General features: G+C 43.2%; 2 protein-coding genes across 7 annotated transcripts in view; one reads left to right on the top strand and one right to left on the bottom strand.

The window, feature by feature from the left end:
- lrp1ab (low density lipoprotein receptor-related protein 1Ab) overlaps positions 1 to 14,867 on the top strand; it is a 122,351-nt gene extending 107,484 nt beyond the window's left edge. For both annotated transcript variants that reach the window (XM_053482666.1, XM_053482667.1), the window contains 25 exons: positions 66 to 185; positions 313 to 435; positions 2,157 to 2,282; positions 2,366 to 2,482; positions 3,853 to 3,959; positions 4,191 to 4,323; positions 4,504 to 4,626; positions 4,719 to 4,841; positions 4,971 to 5,102; positions 5,199 to 5,336; positions 5,452 to 5,571; positions 6,634 to 6,926; positions 7,061 to 7,239; positions 7,342 to 7,448; positions 7,598 to 7,717; positions 7,828 to 8,004; positions 8,090 to 8,230; positions 8,336 to 8,500; positions 8,647 to 8,808; positions 9,287 to 9,458; positions 9,574 to 9,675; positions 9,971 to 10,044; positions 10,144 to 10,237; positions 12,563 to 12,707; positions 13,053 to 14,867. In XM_053482666.1, the coding sequence (XP_053338641.1) occupies positions 66 to 185; positions 313 to 435; positions 2,157 to 2,282; positions 2,366 to 2,482; positions 3,853 to 3,959; positions 4,191 to 4,323; positions 4,504 to 4,626; positions 4,719 to 4,841; positions 4,971 to 5,102; positions 5,199 to 5,336; positions 5,452 to 5,571; positions 6,634 to 6,926; positions 7,061 to 7,239; positions 7,342 to 7,448; positions 7,598 to 7,717; positions 7,828 to 8,004; positions 8,090 to 8,230; positions 8,336 to 8,500; positions 8,647 to 8,808; positions 9,287 to 9,458; positions 9,574 to 9,675; positions 9,971 to 10,044; positions 10,144 to 10,237; positions 12,563 to 12,707; positions 13,053 to 13,190 (3,431 nt within the window). In that variant the 3' untranslated portion in view covers positions 13,191 to 14,867. The remainder of the gene's footprint in view (positions 1 to 65; positions 186 to 312; positions 436 to 2,156; positions 2,283 to 2,365; positions 2,483 to 3,852; positions 3,960 to 4,190; positions 4,324 to 4,503; positions 4,627 to 4,718; positions 4,842 to 4,970; positions 5,103 to 5,198; positions 5,337 to 5,451; positions 5,572 to 6,633; positions 6,927 to 7,060; positions 7,240 to 7,341; positions 7,449 to 7,597; positions 7,718 to 7,827; positions 8,005 to 8,089; positions 8,231 to 8,335; positions 8,501 to 8,646; positions 8,809 to 9,286; positions 9,459 to 9,573; positions 9,676 to 9,970; positions 10,045 to 10,143; positions 10,238 to 12,562; positions 12,708 to 13,052) is intronic.
- A 2,422-nt stretch (positions 14,868 to 17,289) lies between these two features.
- fmnl3 (formin-like 3) overlaps positions 17,290 to 20,403 on the bottom strand; it is a 51,465-nt gene continuing 48,351 nt past the window's right edge. For all 5 annotated transcript variants that reach the window (XM_053482062.1, XM_053482063.1, XM_053482061.1 and 2 more), the window contains one exon: positions 17,290 to 18,859. In XM_053482062.1, coding sequence (XP_053338037.1) covers positions 18,829 to 18,859 — 31 coding nt within the window. In that variant the 3' untranslated portion in view covers positions 17,290 to 18,828. The remainder of the gene's footprint in view (positions 18,860 to 20,403) is intronic.

Here is a 20,403-nt window from a genome sequence, read left to right as displayed (position 1 = left end):
TTTTGGTTTACATAAGCGTAGAGTCCGGTTTGCGTAACTTGTCTGTGTTATTGTGTGCGGCGTAGACATCCACGTGTGCCTACCCAGCCAGTTCAAGTGCTCCCACCCGAGCCGCTGCATTCCCGGGATTTTCCGCTGTAACGGCCAGAACAACTGCGGTCAGGGAGAAGATGAGAAAGATTGTCGTGAGTGTCTTTTGCTGTCCCATCATCATCATCATCATCGCTTTTTTTGGTCAGCTGTATAATCTTTCTCTTACTTGAGTGTTTGCATGGTTTCTGTACTAACTGCCACTGTGTGTCTGTGATGTAGCTGAGGTGACGTGTGCTCCCAACCAGTTCCAGTGCGTCATCACTAAGCGCTGCATTCCCCGTGTCTGGATGTGCGACCGCGATAACGACTGTGTGGACGGCTCTGATGAACCAGCCAACTGCAGTAAGGCTCACTCTTGCATCACCGACTTTTACGTGATGTGTGCTGGGGCTATTAATACTCATTGATTTAGGTTAAGAACTAATGAAGAAAATCGGAACATTACAAGTTTAATTGGAAAGGAATTGAATTATCGGTGAGTTATAATTAGTTTGTTATGAAGCACACTGAGGCATGCACCGAGTCCCTTCACGTAAGAGTACGAGTTGCAAAGCTATTTAGATTAATTAACTTGGAAATTAAAAAAGTTTTCTACGTATACACAATATATAAGACTTGGTAGATTAGAATCCACTGAAGTGGTCACTGAAGACATAAAAATCCAATACAAGAACGCACTTTAAATCAGTGCTCCTAGCTGAAGTTATCTTATTGTGTTGAAAGTACTGGATGTTGACCCAAATGAAACCCAAACAAGTACAGCTGCTTGCTCAAGTCAACCCAAATCACCCCAACCGAATAATTCCAGATGGTCAGCACCATTGATAGGGTTTGAATTGTGATAATGCAGCTTCAATCTTCTTCACTTGATTATCACCAACAATAATCACTAATAAAAGCTTAAACGTGTTTGCAACATTAACAAAACTGCTTTTTAATCTGTTCCAATCCACCATATTCAAAACCAAATTGTTATTGTTGTCCTCTTTGTTATTTGTAACTTAAATCTAAAAATTGTTTTATTTTTATTTTTTGATTAAAGCGTCAATTTTATTTTTTTTCACGGCCTAAAATATTTTCCATTCACTATGATGGAACCTGAAGCGCCGGCATCGATGTGTCTCGATTCAATGGTAAAATTAGCTTTTGGCAAAACTAAAACATGTTAAACTCAAGAAATAATTTACTGCTTTAGAGAGACGAATCTCTAATTTTTTGCGCAAACAAAATTACAATGTAATAATCGCCTGTTAATAGCCTAAGAAGTGCTGGAAAAGCACCGGGTGTGAGCTCGGCCACGATCACTTGACTGCTGCTTAATTAGAAGATCAGGTCGATCTGGTCCAAGCTCTGTAACTTTTACATGAATGAACGTATTACAGTTTAGATTATTTTTTTTTATGTAAATTAATTCTATTAAGAAATGCAGCGGAATATTGTGACTAAACGACTTTTTTATTATTAAAATAAATAATAATTATGTTAAATAATCACATGTTTAAGAAGCATTCTTCTCTGCCTAACTGTAATGGGGCGACGCCCCTGCACCCCTTATTGACCAGCCGTCACTGGCTCTGGGCCAGATCACCCTGAAGGAAAAAGTCAAGTGTTACAGTAGTTCTGGTTCCATTCGATCTACTACTGTTAATTCCGAAGCCATGTCGGGTCTGAAATAAAAAGAGAAATATGAGACTTTATTTAAGAAAAAATGCATGTGGATCCAGACTTAGATATTTAACCTTTTCATCCAGTTGCTGTGGAACGTTCATGAAACAAGGCAGTTCCTGTTATCACTTGGGTTATAGCAGCTAGTAGTAACATGCTTTTTTAACTAATTGATTTTAAATGTTTGACTCATCATTTACTGTATATGTTATATTATAAGGTAGCTATCATAATTTATTCAGCATTTAAATGAAAAGCTTTTTAGTCACAAGAAAACTCTGGACCTGGATTTGTTTTGGGGTAGTTATCAGCTTGTTCAGGCTCTCTGATCATGTTATGCACCTAATGACCCACCTTACCCATGTCCTCTCCTCCCGTCCTCCCGTCCTCTCCTGCAGCTCAGATGACGTGCGGTGTGGACGAGTTCCGCTGTAAGGACTCCGGTCGTTGCATCCCTGCGCGTTGGAAGTGTGACGGCGAGGATGACTGCGGCGACAGCTCGGACGAGCCCAAAGAGGAGTGCGGTACGCAGTCTTTGCTCTGTCTGCTCTGCTTTCAGACGTGTTTAATAAACTCTGTGTTGAGCGTCTGTGTTTCTATGCGGCAGATGAGAGAACGTGCGAGCCGTATCAGTTCCGCTGCAAGAACAACCGCTGCGTCCCGGGCCGCTGGCAGTGCGACTACGACAATGACTGCGGCGACAACTCTGATGAGGAGAAGTGCGGTAGGTGGTCTGCTATGGAATTGTGGGAAATGTTCGCTGGCAACCAAAGCCCTGAAACTTGGTGGCTTTGTGATGGTTTACTCTCATTCTGTGTCCACCACAGACTGGGCTGTGTGTGTGTGTGTGTGTTAAGATGCAAGTATAATGTATAGAACAGTTAAATTTAAGCGTGTGTGTACGTGCATGTGTATGCCTGCCATATCCACTCGGTTTGCACTGTTTCATGACATTGCCCACATTGCTCATGAATGCCAGTCACTTCACCGTATGTTTGTTCTTCATTTCACACTGACATGGTGGCTTGACTCAGAGGTAGGTCACTGCTCCTCCATTCCCCCTCTCCATTTTAACTCCACTCTTGTCCTTTTTCCACTTATCCATTTTTTTCGTTGCATTCATCGTTAAATAACAGCTAATTTCAGCACCCGTCCCTCTAGTGGTGGAATGTTTCAGTTCCCTCATCGACCCTTCCAAAATGAGATCTCCGTTGTGTTTATCATTTCCTGACCGATTCTGTTTCTCCGGTGTAAATACGTTAAGCTCTGGTCATGAGTCCACTTTGAAAGCTTTGAATTCCCAGTTTATTTGTGCTCTCCCATTGAAGAATTGGCATGGACCTTTTATTTAAGAGTTTCTTTCTTCTACCCCGGCCCCGCCCTGTCCCGCCCCGCCCCGCCCTGTGTGTTAAACCCTTACTCTGAACTCCTTTTCATATTTGACGTTTCTTTTTGTAGCTCTATTGTGAATCCTGTATGTCTGGCACTCTGGGAAAATCCGTCAACGTACTTTGAACTTCTGCTTTAACTGAACATAAATGTGTTTGACCGATGCATTTATTTCGGCCCGATCTTCAACCTTGTTCTGGATATTTTCTGGCGAGGATCATATTGAGTTTGGAGCCAGATTAAAAAACGATCCAATGTGATTTTCTCACACAGTTATGTCATACTTTAATCAAGTTGTTCGTTAGCGAAACTGGCATAAGCTTTTATGCGTTTATAAAATATATTTATATAATGCGTTTATAATCAGACGCAGGCTGTCGAACCGTCTGCGATACTCCGGCGCTGTCAGATCGTCATCGTATCATCGATAGATCTTGCAGGTGACAATGGACAAATAATAAAAAGGAAAAATTTGGAAATAAGCAGATCAGCTGTTTAAGTGCTGCAAGTGAGTTTTACTTTAATTGCTGTTGATTAAATTGAAGATGTACGGATTTAAGATCTGTATCTCCAAAGGTTTTTTTTTCCCAGATTGCCAAACATGTCTTTGTGACCATACTGTAATGCCATGTTGCTGCTGTTCGAGATGAAGCAAAGCGTCTATATTTGCGTGTATGTGTGTGTGTGTGTGTGTGTGTCCTGCAGTGCCGCGTCAGTGCTCGGAGAGCGAGTTCGCCTGCACCAACGGCCGATGCATTGCCGGACGATGGAAGTGTGACGGAGACCATGATTGTGCTGACGGCTCTGACGAGGTGAAGAAGCTAAAAAAATCACACGTTTGTTTTCTCTCTGATCCACTCAGTGCTCTGTGTCTCAATCTCTTGTAGTTTTTCTTTTTATTTCCCTTCCTTTTCAGTGTAACCCTAGCAACAATGTTATGCAATGTTAAAGTGGCGGTTTGTATGAAGGTAGTGGACAAAGCAAAAGGGTTTGTGCTTGTGCCTGGACAATAATTGTGTGTGTGTGTGTGTTTGTGTTTTCAGCATGGCTGTGCTCTGAAGTGTGATGCTGACCAGTTTCAGTGTAAAAACGGCCACTGCATCCCACTGCGCTGGCGCTGCGACGATGACGCGGACTGCATGGATGGCAGCGATGAAGAGCGGTGTCATGAGACAGGTGGGAGACAGTGTGTGGGTGTATATACTTAGTACTGTACAGTACATGTGCGTGTTCTAGTATGCTGTTCTAGAACAATAATCAACGACAGAGTGGTGTTTTGCAGCAGCCAGTCATTTTCTAACTAGTCCATTGGTGTACATCCATTTATAGTCTCTTTCTTGTCCTCCTTCCTCCCAGTGGGACGCCTCTGCCCCAACGACGAGTTCCAGTGTAACAACACTCTGTGCAAGCCGCTCGCCTGGAAGTGCGACGGCGAGGACGACTGCGGTGACAACTCTGACGAAAACCCAGAAGTGTGCCGTGAGTTTGAAAGAAACGAACCCACCAAAACCAGACAGGAGGAAAGGAATGTTTAAAAGACAAAAATAAAATTGTTGTTCATTTACCTATAGGGAAGTTCCCGTGCCCGCCCACCAGAAACTTCCGCTGCGCCAACGATCGCGTGTGTCTGTGGAGCGGCAAGCGCTGTGACGGCGTCAACCACTGCGGAGACAACTCGGACGAGATGAACTGCGGTAAGAGATGAAATGAGGCTCTGAATCCGTGCCGGTGTTCATGGGGAGGAAATCGTACGAGCGATGAAACAATCCTGTGTGTAAAGATGCAGTTAGGTGCGTTAAGTTTACTCTGTATGACTTGAACAGATACGAAGGAGGACAAGTGCGGCAAGGACAAGTTCCAATGCAGTAACGGGAAGTGCGTTAGCTCCACCATGCGCTGCAACTACTTCAACGACTGCGAGGACTACGGCTCTGACGAGATCGGCTGCAAGACAGGTGAAAGATCTCCTGAACTCCTAAACGCACAATCGACATGTACTTTATTTAGGAAATACATCATTCTGAGCGTGTAATGTGTGTGTGCGCTCGCAGACATTCGGCTGGACTACTGTAAGAGTAACAGGTCTCTGTGTGGAGAGACAGAGGAGGTTCACTGTATAACAAACGGCACCGATTCGTTCTGCTCCTGCAAAGCCGGCTTCGAGAACAACGGCTTCGGAAACTGCCAAGGTGTGCTCATCTCCGCCTGTACACACACACACTGTAGTACTGTAGATCTAGTGAAAGAGCAGGATAGAGGACATGGCTAAGGTGGTGTTAAGGTTATGTTATGTTCCCTTTCCAGATAAAAATGAGTGCAGACAGTTTGGCGTGTGCTCGCAGATCTGTAACAACACCAAAGGCGCTTACAAGTGCAGCTGCCACAAGTACTTCACCAAGATCAACGACACATGCAAGGCTGACAGTAAGTACTTCATCGGGTCGGGGCTGCGCGAGTCCTCACTAATATATAATGTTTTAGAAATTTGTAATGTTTGTGCAACAGCCCTTATTCACAATGATGTTTAAGTGCATGGAGTCGCGTGTTTATCTAAACATTTCGGCCAAATAACACACGTACTGTATGTAACACCCAATAACACGTGTATGAAAATTATTTTATTTTATGCATTTATGCAGACGATTTTTTTAAAATATATTTAAAGTGATATAGTTTTATCAGCCATTTCTTGGAGGCCTTATTATAAGGAATTGTCAAATATCAAATATACAGCACTGGGTATACAGTGATGGATGAAAAGATGATATTGTATAAAGTTTTGGATTCGGCAAAAAGTTTTGGATTTGGATTTTGTTGACTAAATGCTTAATTGCTATAGATCAATACACAAACTGTAACATAAGGCATTCAAGTCAAACTAGAACTTGTGATGAAATTTCTCATGAATGAAGGCATAAGAGGCCTCTGAGCGGCGCAGTGGTAAAGCACACGCCCTATCATCGCACCAAGTTTGGTTCCCGGGTGATGCTGTAAACTCTCGCAGCCGGAGGCTCTAGAGAGACCTGATTGGCCGAGCTCTCTCCCAGAGGGGAGGGATGAGAGGTACTTCTTGCTCCCACATTAATCACGGCTCTACAGCCAATCAGGGGCGTCTGTGTGCTCCCGCAAATCGAAGGAGCGGATAGCTCCGCCCCAATGGTGTGTGAGCAAGCAGTTTGAAAAAATGCGGTCAGCTGGCGTCACGTGGTTCGGAGGAAACACGTGATAGTCTTCGACTGAGTGGTAGCAGTAGCCTTAATGTGGAGCCCCCTAGTGACGGGGAGGAATCGGACACGTCTTAATTAGGGAGAAAATCAGGGGGAAATCCCCTCCAAAAAATTAATGAAGGCTTTAAAACTGATTGGCATTTACGGAAGGCTTCAAGTACTGTATGGCGATAAGACTCGTACAGTAGCTGCAGTAAAACATTTGAAAACTTTATCTTTTCTCATCCTACATTCTCTGGATCTTTATCTCTCTTGTCAGGTTTGAACAGCAACAGGCAGGTTCTCTACATCGCTGATGATAATGAGATCCGCAGCCTGGACCCGGGCATGCCCAACTGGGTGTACGAACAAACCTTCCAGGGAGACGTCAACGTGCGCATCGACGCCATGGACCTGCATGTCAAGACCAACCGCATCTTCTGGACCAACTGGCACACGAGCGGCATCTCCTCCTTCCAGCTGCCCTCCACCTCCTCGTCTTCATCGTCTGGCACCTCGTCCAACTCTCATCGCAACACGCGGCAGAGCGAAGGAAGCGTCACCAACCTCGCGGTACACACTTGCCAGGACTCTTACAAAATCCTAGTGAAGAGCAGAATGTCAGAAAGCACCTCAGTGAATGCTATATAACGTGTATACACTCATTAACTCATGATGTCTGCTGTTGAATTCCGTCTCTGGTACAGATCCCAGGTCTGAAGACGCCCAGAGGCATTGCTGTGGACTGGGTAGCCGGGAACCTGTACTGGACCGACTCGGGCCGAGACGTCATCGAGGTAGCGCAGATCACTGGCCAGAACAGGAAGACGCTGATCTCAGGCATGATCGATGAGCCCTACGCCATTGTTGTGGATCCACCAAGAGGGTGAGATGACATTTCGAAAGTATTCGGTTAAGTTAAAGCCGCTGACTGAATGCTAAGGTGTTGTTTTACATATTATAAAACTGGTGGTTTTATAATTGACAGGACCATGTACTGGGCAGACTGGGGAAATCACCCCAAAATCGAGACTGCAGCCATGGACGGGACTCTGAGGCAGACGCTTGTGCACGAGAACCTGCAGTGGCCCACAGGTGAGTCTTTTGTTTATCAAGAGGGGCCTAAGATCTCACTCACAGGCCTGCCCTACCACTAGATGGCGCTATCACTAGTGGCTGCATTTATTAGTTCAAATGTTTCTGAGACAACACAGTCTCAAGCAGTGTGTTCACTCTGTGTGCAGGTCTGGCGGTGGACTACTTTAACGAGCGCCTGTACTGGGCCGATGCGAAACTCTCCGTGATCGGCAGCGTGCGGTTGGATGGAACAGACCCCGTGGTGGCCGTATCCAACGTCAAAAACAGTTCAGTGACGACAACAGTGCTCTCGCTTTTTAAGAACAGAAATTGAAAGGTTCATATTTGTGGTTAACGTGTCTGTCTAACGAGACGTGTGTGTGTGTGCGCGCTGTAGATCTACTCCACCCGTTTAGCATCGATATCTTTGAGGACTACATCTACGGCGTCACCTACATCAACAACTATGTGTTCCGCGTTAACAAATTCGGCAGAGGCAAGATGGAGAACCTGACCACGGGCATCAATCACGCCACTGACATAGTGCTCTACCACCGCTACAAACAGCCAGAGAGTAAGTGTGTGTGTGTGTGTAAATTCTCTATACACAAGCCTATGTTCTACTTTATTCGTCTAACCCTCCTGTCTGTGTGTCTCAGTGGCGAACCCATGTGACAGGAAGAAGTGTGAATGGTTGTGTTTGCTCAGCCCCAGTGGTCCCGTGTGTACCTGCCCTAATGACCGTGTGGCTGATAATGGCACGTGTGTGGAACTGCCTCCAGCCACTCAGGTCCCCGACAGTAAGTCCCCACCTGCGCGCTCGATAATACTGCGTTGTTATATTCTTTGCATTGCGGGGAGTTAATTTTTTTTCCTTCTTGCTTGTTTTTTTTTTTTTTTCTCAGGCCCTACATGTAACATTCAGTGTCTGAACGGCGGCATTTGTTTCGTGAACGCTCGCAGTCAGCCGAAGTGCCGCTGCCCGACCAGCTACAGCGGCGAGAGGTGTGAGGTTGACCAGTGCAGAGACTACTGCAAGAATGGAGGAACCTGTTCTCCATCACGCACTGGTATACACACACACACTTGATATACATAGTCATGCATGCAGCTGTGCATGTGCACATGTTCACTGTTTAAGCTGTCATTTTTGTTTTTATTTATTTTATGAATATATGGATATCAGACATGGACTGGAAATGTTTCTGTTCTCTAGGTGCTCCTACATGCCGCTGCCCGACAGGATTCACCGGGCCCAACTGTAACCAGAACACATGCAAAGACTACTGCCAGAACGGAGGCAGCTGCACCGTGAGCCTCGGGAACCAGCCCATGTGCCAGTGCCGCGACAGCTTCGTCGGAGATCAGTGCCAGTACAGTGAGTGTTCAGAGCCGGTTCACAAAAACAGGCCTGCTTTCATCGGTTAATGTAAAGTTTGGAAAGTATCAGCCTTCAGAAATATGTATAGATTTAAATATAAAGACGTAACGGAATTTTATTTTCATGTCTAAATATCTCGGATCTGAACGTTGCTGCCTTGACTTGGATAGGAGGGGTGTTCAGGTCAAACCGGGACTTTTGATTCTTTAGAATAACAGTACATGAGTGAGCTCTGATCAGACTGCCTGCAGACGACTGCAGTGCTCCCCAAGCCACCTCGGCCAGGATCGATAACCATACACGGCGTTCTTTAAAACCTTTGCAACCTTTTCGAATATTTTCCCGCGGCTCAGAGTCTCATCAGCGTACCGTGCATGAAGTCTTCAAATCCCGGTTCGACATGAACGCCCCTCGTGAAAAGACGTATATAATTTCTTGGCTGCTGCTGCTCTGATCACTGCTTCTCCTCGTCCAGGCCACTGTGAGGGTTTCTGTGAGAACGGCGGGACCTGCCTGGAGACAGCGAATGGTACCAAGCAATGCCGCTGTCCCCCGAAGTTCCTCGGCCTCACCTGCAGCCTGGACAAGTGCATGTACTGTGGTCAAGGCAAATGCGATCCTCATCCCACTGACGGAGTGGTCTGCAGGTTCGAATCGGGTTGTCCATTGCTGCTCGGTCATATTTTCTCTGAGGGTGTCTCTTAGTTTAGTGTTGCAGTCGTGGTGATGATTTTCCTAACTGTGTGTTCTGTGTTTGTGTAGGTGTGCTAATAACCAGATACAGTCCACCTGCTATAGCTGCAAGGACTTCTGCATTAACGGCCAGTGTTCGATAGACCAGCGCACCACGCTCCCATATTGCAAGTAAGAACAGCGCACTCTCGCATCCACACAGCGCACTCTCGCGTCCGCGCAGCGCACTCTCGCGTCCGCGCAGCGCACTCTCACTCTCGCGTCCACACAGCGTACTCTCACTCTCGCGTCCACGCAGCGCACTCTCACTCTAATGTCCACACGCTGTCCATAGCACTGTTGTCTAGAACACTTCTCCTCTTCAATCTTTGCACTTTTTTACTTTCCCCTTCAGTAGTTTCAGTTCTCTATTTCTCAAATGTGTGTGTGTGTGTGTGTGTGTGTGTGTGTGTGTGTGTACTTGCAGGTGTCCTTCAGGCTGGACTGGCTATCGCTGTGAGCTCACTGCCGCTTCTTCAGGCTCTGGAGACTCCTCAGGCAGTACGATGTTTCATTATTTTATTTATTTTATTTATTTTTTATTATGTGTGTGTGTGTGGGAAACTAAAGCAGTCTTGAACGTGTTCTCTCTTTGCACAGACGCACTCTCTGTGATCATCCCAGTGCTGCTGCTGCTGCTCTTGGCATTGCTGCTGGTTGGCGCCATCTTGTGGTACAAGAAGAGAATGCGTGGGTGAGTAGCAGTTCTGTCGGTGTGGACACACAGATGAGGAGAATGGCGCGCGCGTGTGTGTCTCTCTCCCATAAACTCACTCACATACAATCCTCCAACTGTATTTACTGTCCAGACTCAGCTCACATACTCCCCCTGCCTGTTTATATACTCATTAGTCTCAGCTTATTATACACTCACTCACTCGCTCGCTCACTCGCTCGCTCACTCACTCACTCACTCTGCTCACTCACTCATTTACTCACTCTGCTCACTCACTCACTCTGCTCACTCACTCACTCACTCACTCACTCTGCTCACTCACTCACTCACTCTGCTCACTCACTCTGCTCACTCATTCACTCACTCTGCTCACTCACTCACTCACTCACTCTGCTCACTCATTCACTCTGCTCACTCACTCACTCACTCACTCACTTATTCACTCTGCTCACTCACTCTGCTCACTCACTCACTCACTCTGCTCACTCATTCACTCACTCTGCTCACTCATTCACTCACTCTGCTCACTCACTCACTCACTCACTCTGCTCACTCATTCACTCTGCTCACTCACTCACTCACTCACTCTGCTCACTCACTCACTCTGCTCACTCACTCACTCTGCTCGCTCACTCTGCTCACTCACTCTGCTCGCTCACTCACTCTGCTCACTCATTCACTCACTCTGCTCACTCACTCACTCTGCTCACTCACTCACTCTGCTCACTCACTCTGCTCACTCACTTACTCTCTCTGCTCACTCACTCACTCACTCGTCTCTCATTCATTACCCCATTCACTCACTATACTCACTCACTACAAGTCACTTTACTTACTAAGTCGATCACTTGCTATCCTTACTCACTCACTCTACCCACTCCTGAATTGCCACATTCACTCACTCACTACACACTTTTTACTCCCTCACTCACTCCCTCACTCACTCACTACACACTCACTCACTGCCCAAATTCACTCTGTTCTCACTCTTATTCACTCTACTCACCTCCTCACTATTAACACTCATTTAGCCTGCTTACTCATTTCCTTTACTCATTTACTACTTCACTCACTCACTCACTCACTCTACTCAAGCACTCATTTATTCCACTCCCTCCCTACCTCCCTCTCTTACTCTACTCACTTTAGCAGAGACTTTATTAGCGTTTGTCTCACCCCTTATCTCAACATGCAGTTGTTCGTCTGTTTCTCTCCTCCCCGTGTCTGTATGTCTGTCTGTATGACTTTGTTTCTCTCGGCGTGACTGTATTGGAGCGAACAGTTCTATATGATTAAGATAACTCTGGGTTCTGCACACTGCCTGAAGGCGCTTAAACGGTTCTTTGAATGGTTGTGTGTCATTTCCCGACGAGGTTAAACTTTAATAAAGAGAGACATAAAATCTTAGATATGAGCCATGAAAGGCCATGTCCAAAAGGCTTGTCTTTCTGTCTGTCTTTCGGTCCCCTTCTACCTGTCTGTCTGTCTGTCTGTCTGTCAGCCTTTTGGTCGTTCTCTGTTTCTCTTCTCATTTGTTTATTGACTCTTATCTATTTATTGCTAACTTGTATCTACTTTCCTTTTTTTCTCCCCCTCTCTCTCTCTCTCTCTCTCTCTCTTTTTCTCTCTCGTGTGTGTGTATGGGTAACTGTGTGTCTCTGTCTCCCAGGTCTTTGAGGCGGGCCAAGCCCAGCTCCAGATGCTTGCGGTAACTCCAACTCTTTAAAAGCAGGCCTCCATCCTCCATGTCTCCATCCCTCCATCCTCCTTTCTCCTTTCTTCACAGTATACCTGTATCTGTGCTTTTCTCCCTCTCTCTCTCTCTCTCTCTCTCTCTCTCTCTCTGTCCCCCCGTTTCTGTGCCGTGGTGTTCCTGTGCTTCTGCCTAGACGGCGTGTAAGAAGTGTCAGCCAGCTCTGTTCACTGAAGGTTGATTTTCATGGACTGGCTGGATGCAGCTCTGAGCTGTGTTCTGTTTGTCTGTGTCCTTGCTGTACGCTTGTGTAGGGGTGTGTGTGTGTGTGTGTGTGTGTGTGTGTGTGTCAGCGCGAGTATGTAGTAGTGTCGTGCTCGTGTTCTGTAGCTGAACTGTAGTGGGTCTTGTCCTGTGGATATCCAGCTTTCCGAGCCAGCAGCGTGGACACACCCTCTGGCAGTGTTCGTCTGAAAGCTACTGGATGCTCCTTCAAAGTGTGGAGTTTGTGATTGTGTCGTAGATGTTCGTGACTCGCTTGGGTCCAGGCCTCCTCAGCATTATGGAATGTGTATATGCCATACGTATAGCTCAACTGTTATGTGGGAACGTGTTTATTGAATAGAAACTGTGTGTGTGTGTGTCTGCAGTGCAAAGGGATTCCAGCACCAGCGGATGACTAACGGCGCGATGAATGTAGAAATCGGGAACCCTGCATATAAGATCTACGAGGGTGAGCCTGATGATGATGCCGGAGAGCTGCTAGACTCCGACTTCACACTGGACCCAGACAAGGTGATCATCACGTTTACATATATATAGGTAGAATTTTGAGATAATGTATAAAATTTAAATGTGTGTTTTTCATTTAAATTTCAAATTATTATATCTTTTCTTCCCGTGGGCCGATTGCGATAAAACGAAGCCTATATGTCACCCCAAGCTCAGCCAAATACATCTGTGAAAACCCCATTAAAATTCGTTCTATAGTTTTTACGTGATGCGTGCACAAACAAACAGACGGACAAAAATTCCGATCTTTTTAAAGCTTTACAGTCTTATTATATGTCTAGATAATCATAGTCACTCCCTGTGGCCCTCCCTGACCTTTGACCTTGACTTTCTCCCCCTCCTCTCCAGCCCACAAACTTCACCAACCCAGTGTACGCTACGCTCTACATGGGCGCCCACAACAGCCGCAACTCTCTGGCCAGCACGGACGAGAAGAAAGAGCTGCTGTCTGCAGGGGACGAGGACATGGCCGACCTGCTGGCGTAGAGCTCCCGGGACCAAGCTGCGCCCGCCTGTCTTGCCCACCCACCTGCGCACCCACAGACCCCCATGCCTTTACAACACCGGAAGAAAAGCAACAAGAGAGCGAGAACACTGTACAAAATGTAAAAAAAAAAAAAAAAAAAAAAAATATGAAGGACTACTTTTGTATGTGATTGCAGTATTATATTTTATTCTTTCGGTCAGAAAAAAAAAGGAAAACATTTTTCTATGCCTTTTTTTTTTTTTTTTTAATTACTCACTTAGCGCCCCTTCCTTAACCCCCCTCCTCCCACCCCTTTCTCTTTTCTTTTCCCTCCATGTAGCCTCTACCTCTGTGCTAAATGACGACGCAAACAACAGTAACAGCTATGGTAATTCTTTTTTTTTTTTTTTTTTTGTTTTTTTGTATGAATTGTATAGAAGTCAAGGAAATAGCCAAGATTTATTTTCTTTTGTAAGTGAACTAGTGAGGGAGAGGAAGGGGCGGGCTCAATCCCGAATCCCAATGGTATCTGTTAGTATGTGTATTGGTACTGCTGGAGGAAAGAGGTGTAAGAGTGTGTGTGTGTGCGCGTGCTAATTTGGGCTTATGATTGTCTTACCTGTTGCACAGATTTGATTTTATATCTATTTACATAACACATTTTAAACACGAGTGTGTGTGGGATACACAGGAACACACAAGCAGGTGAAGGGACAGCGGGACGTACGTCTTCGAGTGCTTTTAGAGATCAGAGTTACATAAATGAATGAAAGGTGTTGAAAGTGAAATTACCTATTTTTTTAACGAGAACATTCCAGGGTGTGTATCCGTGGCCTGTGTGTGTGTGTGTGTGTGTGTATCTGAGGAAGTGATTTGTTTGAATTAGGGAAGGAAAAAAGGGAAGAAAAAAAAAGAGACTGATGAGTGGACAGTGGTGCAGTGTTGCGTGTCTCCCCCTGACGCTGCGTCTTCCAGGAGGTCCGGGACCACGAGGACGGGATGAAACAAGGATCGGATCACTAAAGGGATTTATTTTAAAGCAGTGCTTTTTTTTCCAGCTCTCTTCACTGATGGGAACTGAAGTGTCTTATTTTTTATTATTTTTTTTGCTTTTAATAGCGCAGTTTTTTTTTTTTTTTTTTTGCTTTTAAAAGCTCTGTAAGTGCGTTCTGCTTTGTGTGTGTGTGTGTGTGTGTGTGTGTGTGTGTGTGTGGAGTCTAGAGACTCAGTTGGCCTCCTGCCCAGACTCACTGCCTCGCTGCTACCTGTCAGAAAGTGAACTTCTCCACAGACTAATGCATGTAACACACAGGTAACATGTTCACCGTGTTCACTCAGTGTCCACCTTTTGCTTGGTTGTAAGCCATCAATGTACTTTAGTGAGGTCTGATTTTTAATTTGTTTTTTTTTTTTGTCGTTGTTGTTTTTTAATGATCATAAACTGCTTACACACACAGCTACAGCCTTTGCGGTACTCCTGTTCATTTGTTTTAATTGTTTTGGGGTTCTTTGTTTTCCTTTTTTTTATATATGCAGAATAATTAAACTGCTTTTTATAGTAGAAATGCATGGTGGCTCAGCCCTTCTTTTGGACAGACAGAGTAACGTTTCACTATTTTTTTGCTGGAGAACTTCATAAACTACAGAAAAGTAACATATTGTTATAATTCTGAAATAAAATCAGTGTGTACAGAAAAGAGACGTGGCTTCTGGTTCTGCATCTGAGAAGACGGTGATGATTAAAGGTGCAGTTTGAAATGTCTGAATTATATTCTCGAAATATACAGTACTAATTCTAGAGTTTTAAATCCTCCTGGGGAAAAACAAGTATGAGTTAGGATAATACACAGGAGGACTGAATTTATCTCGAGTTTACGTTTTTGTATTTTTCCTGAGGAAATAAAAGGCAAGTCATGAAGTAGTAGAAAGGAAATACAGCACTAATGAAATATGAGAAATAATCAAATGAAACAATGCGAGTGTTCGTTTTTCTTTGCATCCAGCTAAGTTAAATTAGTGCTCATTGTGAGTTCATGATGTATTTCCTTTTTTTTGAACTGATAAATGTTATTAGTGTTAAATACAATGGCTGTTCAAGTCGAACTGGGACTTTTATTTTATTTATATAAAATTTTATTAACAATGGTCATTGTCTCAAAGCAACTTCGCACATTTGAAGAAGATTATGGAAATGTGTAGGAGACAGTATAAATATAGAGATCATAGTTATCTGATTGTCCCTAATGAGCAAGACAAGGGCGACAGTGACGGTGACAAGAAAAACTCCTGGAGATGATAATAGGCAGAAACCTTGAGGGGAACCAGACTCGACGGGGAACCCATCCTCATTTGGGTAATAACGGATAGCAGAAATCTGTTTTTGCTGACATACTGTGTTGGGCAGCTGGAAGTTCAACATAACCAAAGAAGTTAACATGTGGGCCAGGGGTAGCTCAGTGGTTAAGGCATTGGACTACGGTTCGGAAGATCCCAGGTTCAAACCCCACAACCACCAAGTTGCCACTGTTGGGCCCTTGAGCAAGACCCTTAACCCTCAACTGCTTAGATGTGAAATGAGATAAAAATGTAAGTTGCTCTGGATAAGGGCGTCTGCCAAATGCCTAAATGTAAACACGGAGTCCAGTTCAGTTGGGCACCAGCATGGCACCAGGACGAGTCAGACACACAAGAACAGTAAGTGGTGATGAGACTCCTGGCTGCTGTAAAACGTTTGAACAGTGCTAACGTTTTTAAGAAGCCCAAACATCCGTGACTGATGATCCTGGCCGAGATGGCTGAGAAACCGCTGCAGTCTATTCTGTGAACATTCAGTAAGTGGAACACCTGATCTTATTAAATTGACTGATAACTTGTCAACTAACTGCAGAAGAGACGCATTTGTCTGTATTTACCAACACCACCTGCACAATACAGGAGCACGGCTGGGAGTTACTCCAACGTCCTCCGTTCAGTCCTGACCTCGCCTCAAGCCTTTTCCACATTTTGGGAGTTCCTGGGAGGCCAGCATTTCAGACATGAAGCAGGGAGTCTAATCATGCCTCTGAGCAGACTGAGGAAACTTTTTTTTATTTTGATGGGATTCAAACACTAGTAAAACACTGGGATAAGGGCATTAGTGGAGCAGGGCATTATATAGAGAAATAAAGGGAATATATGTTAATGTTATAATGGACAATCAAAACTTAAATGCCCCTGATTTGAAATGATTTTTATTGTTGAAAGTACTCTGTGAACAGTGTAGCCTTAACCTTCAGTTAGTCTCTGGGGCTGGAGGGTTTTGTAATAAATATCTAACATCTGTGTTAGTCTACAGGCAAAATGCATGAGTTTCTGTTTGAAGGTACAACAGTGACTTGGCCCTCTGCGAGCCAGAAGATCGATATTAACAGATCTCCAAATTAATTAAGCATAGACGCAAAGTAAGTCTTAATTACTTTTAATAACACCAAAGCACACCGTTGCCATGACAGATTATATATTTTTTATACATGTATGTTTTAACTCATCTTTTCATGTTATAAAATGTTTTACATTTTTGTTATTTTCACAAACGTAAAACCGTTAAAATAACTTGAAACAGCATTATATTTATTTTATAATGACGCCTTCCTTTTACCTTTTTTTAACGTTATAACGTGATCTTTTTATGTTCTTTTGATTTTCATTTTATTTTGTGAAATAACACAAAAAGATCACTTTATAACGTGGAAATAATGAAGTCAGTTATCATCATAACATTATAGAAGACACTGTTTCGAGACATTTTCCTGCTTTTACGTTCAACAGGCAAGAATATGTTGTTAAACCATAAAAACGTCGATCACATTATTATTTTATTTAAATAATTTTCTTTCTGGTGTTATTAAAAGTGATTAGACTGACTTTTTTTTCCTCAAGTGATCTGGTTGTAAGTTATCATAATGTAATCGTCAAAAATCCTATTAAAATAAAAATAAATAAAAAAATCTTACGCATCTTTCCCAGGTATAAGCCTGAGCATTATGGCAGCCACGTTTTCGTGAACTGATTTACATGCAATTCTTCTTACAACCACCAGGGGTTGTAATAATCTCCATTTTCAATAAAGTACAGTCACAGTCAGGAACATCTGGCTTTTATTTGTGCTTCCTTTGACAAATGGAAATGGCTAAAGCTGATACAGTGATGGATTTCTTAAAAGAGATGTCATGCCTATACATTCAGCACTTGCGCCTTTGTACACGATCAAACAGAAAACAAACAAAACATTTAAATATTTAAGAGACCCCCAGTAAGGTCTAGTGTTGCTCGTGTTTCGGTCATGCCTCTAAAGGGCAGTATGTAGTGTATTAGTTCTGAAGAATCTCCCCATGTCATTTTACTAACTAGTGCAAAAAGGAAGGCTCGCAAATGATACAGAATCCCAAATGAAATCTCAGAATAATGGCTTTTAACATTTCCAAATACATCATAATCCTTCATTTCTTTGGCACAATGAGGCAGGTGAACGCAGGGGTGCCAATAATTCTAGCAAGAAAAAAAATTCTAACAAAAAAACAACAAACGAAACGGTAGAAGAATTTTATTCAGGCTTGGTCTTGTTGGATAGTGTACAAAAATTGTAAATACTAATACCTTAACTATAAATGTTGGCACCCCTGCAGTATATTTATTTATTTATTTATTTATTTGTTTATTTTACAAAAATAACACCTGGGCGTGTAACCTGCAGCACGTTAGTGCTTTTCTAAAGCATAAAAACCAGTATATACAGTCAGATAAAAATGATGTTAGCTTAGTATTAACTACGGAAGGCACATAATTGCCTTTTAAAATAACACGAGTCCCGAACAGGCAGGCTTTCTCTCCTTGAAATCCACAATGCGACGAGCTGCACTTTCGCATAATTTACAATATTTCAATGAATGTTATACAAAAAATAGGAATCAGTACAAAAAGAAAGCAAAACAATCAGTACAAAATTATGAAAATTAAAAGACTGGCATCTGTTTTTTTGGCTAAATATTTAAGCAAATAATACTGTCTCGATTTTAAAACCAAAAAAAAAAAGGCACTTGTTTAACAAAAGACGTTCGATCTGTCGAGTCGAGCTCGAACCACCTTCTGGTAATAATCATGCTGTTGTAATTATCTAAGGAATTGTGTATACATGGTGTGGGTCGTTCAGTATCTCTTCATCAGTCAGTCTTGTTTATAGATTGCACATGTGAAGGGGCCCATGTTGTTCTCTCCGTGTGTATGTACATGTCCTCTCGCACACCACTGTCCAGGAAATGTCTCTTCCTTTTTCCCCCAACAAGGCCACACAATGATGCTTCGTGAGTGTTTCGGATACGTACGTGTGTGTGTTTGTGTGTGGGAGAGTAAAGGAAAGGGTGCGGACACTTTGTAACCTCTGTGCTTTTGTAGCTTTGTTGAGAGACAGAGAGAGAGAGAGAACCAGAGAGTCCGCCCATCCAGAAAGGATTTCCATAAATAAATAAAGGGGTCGCCCACCCGCTTATTAAACGCACAGACAGCCTTTGCTTTGGTCCTGGCCTACGCTCCGTCACTGTGAGGTGCGGGGAGATAAGCGCAGGGTGGGCAGGGGTCAGGGAGGGTCTTTAGGGTCGCTTCCACCCGTTTCGGATCACCGCGTCAGCTCGCAGGAACGGCTGGCTTCGGAGATCTGCGGGTGGGGAAGAGGGACAGTTAGAGCAGGGAACACTCCGGTTAACAGGGAGCACCACATTGTCACACAAACAAAAAAGAAGAAGAAAAAGCTATATGAACCTTGGATTGATTATTTACTATAATTTGACTATAAATCTTTAGAATGTGATATGCAACTTTATATTTTTTAACAATATAATCACTATTCAGTCTTATTAGAGCTTCGAGTTTATTCTCCTTTTCGGACTGTAATATTATGTCCAAGCTTACAGTATGTGCACAAACTAATAACATTAAACTCATCCCAAGTATTATAATTCTTACTATGTATCGCATTACAGCTTTTATGTTTAAGCCTAATATATCAGACTGAATTCTTAGATCTGATTGGTTAAAAGGTGGTCAATCAGCAGCTCTTTAAATAGCTTTTTGCATGAACGCCCTTCTTATAATACAGTACGTTATCATTTCTATTCTAACAACTATAGGTGATATGGTGAAGCTTTCTATGAAGAGATACTTATGGAAGAAATCTCAAGCACTAAGATTTCTCCAGGAACTGCAAACGCCTTGCACTCCTGGAGAACATTATGACCTGCATTTGTTTTTTTGTTTTTTTCTTATTAACTTTAAGAGAAATGTGGACAGAGAACTTCATATCAGGATGAATGTCTATACAGGGTTCCTGAAATGGTTGAGAGTGCAGATTATACGACTATGTTGAGTGACTTCAGCGATCATTAACCCTGTGATGGACTCGTCTCTCTAGCAGTTATGAAATAAAAACATTAGCCATACTGAAAACCCTTCCTATTGTCATCTGGAGACCTGCGTCATTGTTAAACTATCAACTCAATACTCCGTTGTGTTGTATTCCTTACTTTGTGTTGCTTCGGGGTGCTTTTTTTCTCATTTCAAAGAATTATGATGAGTCGAGTTTCACATATATTGTAACTAATCTTAATTTTCTATCCCATATCTTTTTCTAAATTGAGTTCTGAAGCTATTAGCTTTTAGGGAAAATCTCTTTTCTCAGCATGAAGACTCTGCCGGATAACAAATCTATGAAAACATCTGTAGCCAGTACAAAAATACGCAGCATTAAAACCATACTCCATGTAGCATGTCCAAGTGATCAGCAACTTCTTTCAGACTTTTAAAGAGTGAAAATGAATCAAGCTGAACATCTCAATGATTACAATTTTTTAAGGTCCTTTTTTTTTCAATGAAAGTCATGTGCAGAACTTGCTGAACACCAGAACTTTGCATGCAAGCCATAATCATAAGCAGTAATACGCAGCAGACATGGCAGACGTGTTAGTGTTGCATGCAACAGGGACAGACGTGACCAGCTTAGCGTTTATTTCTGTACAAGGTAAAAAAAAAAATTTAAAAAAAAAGCAGTTGTAATGCTTTAAATTTAAAAATTGCTTTACGTTCATTGGATCTCATCAGGGTTTCTGTTTCTGGTGAAAATCATATCTTAACTTTAAAAAGACACACATTAAAACCAGAGTGTGTGCTTTACGATTCCAGAGCAATATATAAGCGACGTACAAA

Source organism: Clarias gariepinus, chromosome 22 (assembly GCF_024256425.1).
Source record: "Clarias gariepinus isolate MV-2021 ecotype Netherlands chromosome 22, CGAR_prim_01v2, whole genome shotgun sequence".
Classification (NCBI taxonomy): Eukaryota; Metazoa; Chordata; class Actinopteri; order Siluriformes; family Clariidae; genus Clarias; species Clarias gariepinus.
This window is presented reverse-complemented; position numbering and strand designations above follow the sequence as displayed.